At 48.4% G+C, this 7,055-nt stretch overlaps 1 protein-coding gene across 1 annotated transcript in view; it reads left to right on the forward strand.

The window, feature by feature from the left end:
* The first annotated feature begins 413 nt into the window (after positions 1-413).
* Positions 414-7,055, forward strand: part of LOC311314369 (E3 ubiquitin-protein ligase RNF19A-like) — a 36,003-nt gene continuing 29,361 nt past the window's right edge. Inside the window, 2 exon segments of the mRNA XM_084444705.1 lie at positions 414-552; positions 6,500-7,055. The exon segment at positions 6,500-7,055 is cut by the window's right edge and continues 303 nt beyond it. Coding sequence (XP_084300831.1) covers positions 6,724-7,055 — 332 coding nt within the window. The 5' untranslated portion in view covers positions 414-552; positions 6,500-6,723.

The raw sequence follows: 7,055 nt of genomic DNA on the forward strand, positions 1-7,055 counted from the left end.
GCGCCTGGTCTGTGGATGAGCACGGGAGCGCGCCTGGTCTGTTGATGAGCACGGGAGCGAGCCTGGTCTGTTGATGAGCAGCGGGAGCGCGCCTGGAGCACGGGAGCGAGCCTGGTCTGTGGATGAGCACGGGAGCGCGCCTGGTCTGTTGATGAGCAGCGGGAGCGAGCCTGGTCTGTTGAGCACGGGAGCGAGCCTGGTCTGTTGATGAGCACGGGAGCGAGCCTGGTCTGTTGATGAGCACGGGAGCGAGCCTGGTCTGTTGATGAGCACGGGAGCGAGCCTGGTCTGTTGATGAGCACGGGAGCGCGCCTGGAGCACGGGAGCGCGCCTGGTCTGTTGATGAGCACGGGAGCGCGCCTGGAGCACGGGAGCGAGCCTGGTCTGTTCAGAGCGGATGAAGGAGGGACCGCCGAGCAGAAGTGGACTTGGAAAGGGGAAAGTAACGACATAGCTTCTCAACTCCGGATTCATCGGGCCGGGTCGTTTAGAGAAAGCATCGTTCTCTTGACCTTTCTCAAGACAAGTGGTTTCACACACACTTGCCCATCGGTAGGTTCAAGCCGTTTCTAGCTTGGTTGACTATCGTTCTTATCATTGCAAACCAGTTGCTAGCTAGCTACCGTTAGCAAGCTAGCTGTAGCTAAGGCTAACCCTAGCAAGCAAGCTGTAGCTAAGGCTAACCCTAGCAAGCTGTAGCTAAGGCTAACCCTAGCTAACATGTACAAGCTGTAGCTAAGGCTAACCCTAGCTAACCCTAGCAAGCAAGCTGTAGCTAAGGCTAACCCTAGCTAACCCTAGCAGGCAAGCTGTAGCTAAGGCTAACCCTAGCTAACCCTAGCAGGCAAGCTGTAGCTAAGGCTAACCCTAGCTAACCCTAGCAGGCAAGCTGTAGCTAAGGCTAACCCTAGCTAACCCTAGCAAGCTGTAGCTAAGGCTAACCCTAGCAGGCAAGCTGTAGCTAAGGCTAACCCTAGCTAAGGCTAAGCTAACGTCTGCTGCAAGTTGGCGAGCTGATTCGCTGGAATGTAACATTTTATATCCGATATAAACACATGCGAATGAAATGTGAGCTTGGTTATATCAGATGTATATATAAGTATTTGGCATCTCGTGTTCTTAACTAGCTGGGGGATAAATAGGAGTTTGTTTGTGTGAGCTAGTACTAGCCAAGTACAGGTTCTGTGTGTGTTTGTGTGAGCTAGTACTAGCCAAGTACAGGTTCTGTGGTTGTTTGTGTGAGCTAGTACTAGCCAAGTACAGGTTCTGTGTGTGTTTGTGTGAGCTAGTACTAGCCAAGTACAGGTTCTGTGTTTGTGTTAGCTAGTACTAGCCAAGTACAGGTTCTGTGTGTGTTTGTGTGAGCTAGTACTAGCCAAGAACAGGTTCTGTGTGTGTTTGTGTTAGCTAGTACTAGCCAAGTACAGGTTCTGTGTGTGTTTGTGTGAGCTAGTACCAGCCAAGTACAGGTTCTGTGTGTGTTTGTGTGAGCTAGTACCAGCCAAGTACAGGTTCTGTGGTTGTTTGTGTTAGCTAGTACTAGCCAAGTACAGGTTCTGTGGTTGTTTGTGTGAGCTAGTACTAGCCAAGTACAGGTTCTGTGTTTGTGTGAGCTAGTACTAGCCAAGTACAGGTTCTGTGGTTGTTTGTGTTAGCTAGTACTAGCCAAGTACAGGTTCTGTGTTTGTTTGTGTGAGCTAGTACTAGCCAAGTACAGGTTCTGTGTGGGTTTGTGTGAGCTAGTACTAGCCAAGTACAGGTTCTGTGTTTGTTTGTGTGAGCTAGTACTAGCCAAGTACAGGTTCTGTGTGTGTTTGTGTGAGCTAGTACTAGCCAAGTACAGGTTCTGTGTTTGTTTGTGTTAGCTAGTACTAGCCAAGTACAGGTTCTGTGTTTGTTTGTGTGAGCTAGTACTAGCCAAGTACAGGTTCTGTGTGTGTTTGTGTGAGCTAGTACTAGCCAAGTACAGGTTCTGTGTGTGTTTGTGTGAGCTAGTACTAGCCAAGTACAGGTTCTGTGTTTGTTTGTGTGAGCTAGTACTAGCCAAGTACAGGTTCTGTGTGTGTTTGTGTGAGCTAGTACTAGCCAAGTACAGGTTCTGTGTTTGTTTGTGTGAGCTAGTACCAGCCAAGTACAGGTTCTGTGTGTGTTTGTGTTAGCTAGTACTAGCCAAGTACAGGTTCTGTGTGTGTTTGTGTGAGCTAGTACTAGCCAAGTACAGGTTCTGTGTTTGTTTGTGTGAGCTAGTACTAGCCAAGTACAGGTTCTGTGTGTGTTTGTGTGAGCTAGTACTAGCCAAGTACAGGTTCTGTGTTTGTGTGAGCTAGTACTAACCAAGTACAGGTTCTGTGTTTGTTTGTGTGAGCTAGTACTAGCCAAGTACAGGTTCTGTGTTTGTGTGAGCTAGTACTAACCAAGTACAGGTTCTGTGTGTGTTTGTGTGAGCTAGTACTAGCCAAGTACAGGTTCTGTGTGTGTTTGTGTGAGCTAGTACTAGCCAAGTACAGGTTCTGTGTTTGTGTGAGCTAGTACTAACCAAGTACAGGTTCTGTGTTTGTTTGTGTGAGCTAGTACTAGCCAAGTACAGGTTCTGTGTTTGTTTGTGTGAGCTAGTACTAGCCAAGTACAGGTTCTGTGTGTGTTTGTGTGAGCTAGTACTAGCCAAGTACAGGTTCTGTGTTTGTGTGAGCTAGTACTAACCAAGTACAGGTTCTGTGTTTGTTTGTGTGAGCTAGTACTAGCCAAGTACAGGTTCTGTGTTTGTGTGAGCTAGTACTAACCAAGTACAGGTTCTGTGTGTGTTTGTGTGAGCTAGTACTAGCCAAGTACAGGTTCTGTGTTTGTTTGTGTGAGCTAGTACCAGCCAAGTACAGGTTCTGTGTGTGTTTGTGTGAGCTAGTACTAGCCAAGTACAGGTTCTGTGTGTGTTTGTGTTAGCTAGTACTAGCCAAGTACAGGTTCTGTGTTTGTGTGTGTGAGCTAGTACTAGCCAAGTACAGGTTCTGTGTGTGTTTGTGTTAGCTAGTACTAGCCAAGTACAGGTTCTGTGTGTGTTTGTGTGAGCTAGTACTAGCCAAGTACAGGTTCTGTGTGTGTTTGTGTGAGCTAGTACTAGCCAAGTACAGGTTCTGTGTTTGTGTGAGCTAGTACTAACCAAGTACAGGTTCTGTGTTTGTTTGTGTGAGCTAGTACTAGCCAAGTACAGGTTCTGTGTTTGTTTGTGTGAGCTAGTACTAGCCAAGTACAGGTTCTGTGTGTGTTTGTGTGAGCTAGTACTAGCCAAGTACAGGTTCTGTGTTTGTGTGAGCTAGTACTAACCAAGTACAGGTTCTGTGTTTGTTTGTGTGAGCTAGTACTAGCCAAGTACAGGTTCTGTGTTTGTGTGAGCTAGTACTAACCAAGTACAGGTTCTGTGTGTGTTTGTGTGAGCTAGTACTAACCAAGTACAGGTTCTGTGTTTGTTTGTGTGAGCTAGTACTAGCCAAGTACAGGTTCTGTGTTTGTTTGTGTGAGCTAGTACTAGCCAAGTACAGGTTCTGTGTGTGTTTGTGTGAGCTAGTACTAGCCAAGTACAGGTTCTGTGTTTGTGTGAGCTAGTACTAACCAAGTACAGGTTCTGTGTTTGTTTGTGTGAGCTAGTACTAGCCAAGTACAGGTTCTGTGTTTGTGTGAGCTAGTACTAACCAAGTACAGGTTCTGTGTGTGTTTGTGTGAGCTAGTACTAACCAAGTACAGGTTCTGTGTTTGTTTGTGTGAGCTAGTACTAGCCAAGTACAGGTTCTGTGTTTGTTTGTGTGAGCTAGTACTAGCCAAGTACAGGTTCTGTGTGTGTTTGTGTGAGCTAGTACTAGCCAAGTACAGGTTCTGTGTTTGTGTGAGCTAGTACTAACCAAGTACAGGTTCTGTGTTTGTTTGTGTGAGCTAGTACTAGCCAAGTACAGGTTCTGTGTTTGTGTGAGCTAGTACTAACCAAGTACAGGTTCTGTGTGTGTTTGTGTGAGCTAGTACTAGCCAAGTACAGGTTCTGTGTTTGTTTGTGTTAGCTAGTACTAGCCAAGTACAGGTTCTGTGTTTGTTTGTGTGAGCTAGTACTAACCAAGTACAGGTTCTGTGTGTGTTTGTGTGAGCTAGTACTAGCCAAGTACAGGTTCTGTGTGTGTTTGTGTGAGCTAGTACTAGCCAAGTACAGGTTCTGTGTGTGTTTGTGTTAGCTAGTACTAGCCAAGTACAGGTTCTGTGTTTGTTTGTGTTAGCTAGTACTAGCCAAGTACAGGTTCTGGGGTTGGTTTGTGTGAGCTAGTACTAGCCAAGTACAGGTTCTGTGTTTGTGTGAGCTAGTACTAGCCAAGTACAGGTTCTGTGTGTGTTTGTGTTAGCTAGTACTAACCAAGTACAGGTTCTGGGGTTGGTTTGTGTGAGCTAGTACTAGCCAAGTACAGGTTCTGTGTTTGTTTGTGTTAGCTAGTACTAACCAAGTACAGGTTCTGTGGTTGTTTGTGTTAGCTAGTACTAACCAAGTACAGGTTCTGTGTTTGTTTGTGTTAGCTAGTACTAGCCAAGTACAGGTTCTGTGTGTGTTTGTGTTAGCTAGTACTAGCCAAGTACAGGTTCTGTGGTTGTTTGTGTTAGCTAGTACTAGCCAAGTACAGGTTCTGTGTTTGTTTGTGTTAGCTAGTACTAGCCAAGTACAGGTTCTGTGGTTGTTTGTGTGAGCTAGTACTAGCCAAGTACAGGTTCTGTGTTTGTGTGAGCTAGTACTAGCCAAGTACAGGTTCTGTGTTTGTTTGTGTTAGCTAGTACTAGCCAAGTACAGGTTCTGGGGAATGTTTCTGTTCCAGGAAGTTGTCCGTGTCGCCTCGGTGCCTTGGTCATAAACTGGCAGCTCACCCATGATTGATCATGACTGGTCATTGTTTGTACTGGTGCTAGCTAACGTTAGCTTCTGGTTGATGTATCTATAGGCGGTCTAACAAACTGGATCGCACGTTTAACACGGTCTAACATGTTTGGGAGAAAGTTAGCTCTTTTTTCCAAAATGGTTGAATGTCGAACTCCTGAACAAGCTATGAAACTCTCAAGTCAAGCATTTGAGGCTTATCGCAAGCATCAACTCCCTGATCGCAAGGCTATTTGTGGATATGATCACTCTGGGAGTGACAGCAGGCACAACTCTTTAGTCCAAACAGTGGTTAGCTAATTACATATAAATAGTATAAATTGGAGGAGTAGTTAAATGGTTTTAGTGGTGGGTGTGTGCCTGCGGTGCAGCAATCTTATTATTTATCAAACATGCCATTACAGTTGGACAAGTGTGTACAGGTACTGTAGCTTATGAGAACACGTCTATCTTCCATGAGTCAGCTAGAGCTTTTTGTTCTGTCCCTTATCATTTCAGGCCAGTTAGACCCTGCCAATCAATGGACAACACACACACACACACACACACACACACACACACACACACACACAGTGCCTCAGTGCAAAAGGTTGTCAACCCTATGTACTGATATCTCCTGACATGCTGATAACAAGTAAACGCAATCACCTATGAGACCCCATAATGATATAAAGCAAATTAAGATCAAGTAAACACTCAGGAAGTGTGTGTTTGTGTTAGTTAGTCAGTAGATTTGTTGAAGGCCATTGCTCACAGGATGCCCTGTGTTATCACGTGATAGAGCCTATCTTGTGTTCGGTCATATCGCTGGTCCTTCGCCAAGCCGAGTGACAAATGAGATCTCTACTCCTGTTTGTTTCTACGGCGTCATTCTTCTCCTTGAGGCTGATTCTCCTTGAGTTCAGACGTCAGTACGAGCTTCACCTCGGCTCTGCTCTGCCTCCTGTCTGAATGCAGCTGGTCTGCTCCGGTAGGGAGCGTGACACTGGGCCCGAGCTACATCTCTCTGCATCAGGAGGGAGTGTCTTGATCAGATGAATAGAACAACCTCCTTGAGCTGGTTGGAATGTCTTTGTCTCTCTGTCTGATGCCAAATCTGATAATAGTGGGTGTGTGTGTTTTGTACAATGATTGAAAGTTTCACTCAGCTTGGGCAACTTCCAGATGTTGACATTTTCCTTCAAGAAATATGTCTCTTAGTGTTGCAATCAAGAAGTGAGAACAAGTCTAGTAACCTGCAGATGTGCAGATCGTGTGGCTCAGGAGGTAGAGCGGGTCGTCCAATGACCGCATGGTCAGCGGTTCGAATCTCGGTTCCTCCTCTCTCCACATGTCGGAAGCGTCCACGGGCACGACACTGAATGAGCAGACTAGCACCTTGCTTGGCAGCTGCGGCCATTGGTGTGTGAATGAGAGGCCTTCACTGTTAAGCGCTTTGGATGAAAGCGCTAATTGCCGACCATCTACCATTTACCATCTTAGGAAGTTGAATGTAACAGGTACTTATTCCTCTCTCTCCCACCTCTCCTCTTCCCCTTCTCTCCACTCTCTCCTCTCTCCTCACTCCTGTCTCCTCCCCCCCCCCCCCCCCTCTCTCCCCAGGTGTCCCGTGTTTGGCGTCCCAGAGGGGCAGGCTGGCTGATGTGATCGGTTCACTGGGTGACGCCGCCATGTCTTAAAACCCTGCAGCCTCTGCTGGAAACCTGTCCCCCCACCCCGCACCCCCCTCCCCCTCCCCCGTCCACGCCCCCCTCCCCGGCCTGGCCCTCCCCGTCTGCGCGAGGGGCGTGGCCCGCGCCGCCCCCCCTGCCCTCCCCGGCGGGGAAATGAGCCTCCAGAAGCGCCAGCAGACGGGCTCGGACCGGGACCTCCAGTCCGCCGCCTCCTCCATCAGCCTGCCCTCCGTCAAGAAGGCCCCGAAGAAGCGCCGCCTGTCGCTGGCCGCCCTGTTCCGGCGGCGCGGCCGCGAGCCCAAGCGCAGGTCCCGCGAGCTCCACGGCGGCGTGGACGGCATCGCCAGCATCGAGAGCATCCACTCGGAGATGTGCAACGACAAGAACTCCGCCTCCTCCGTGCTGGGGGCGGCCTCCTCCCTCTCCTCGGGGGGCGGCCTCTCTGCCGCGGGCGCCTCCGTCGCCGACACCCCCTCCTCCTACTC

This window comes from Borostomias antarcticus, assembly GCF_949987555.1.
Source record: "Borostomias antarcticus genome assembly, chromosome: 10".
Taxonomy (NCBI): Eukaryota; Metazoa; Chordata; class Actinopteri; order Stomiiformes; family Stomiidae; genus Borostomias; species Borostomias antarcticus.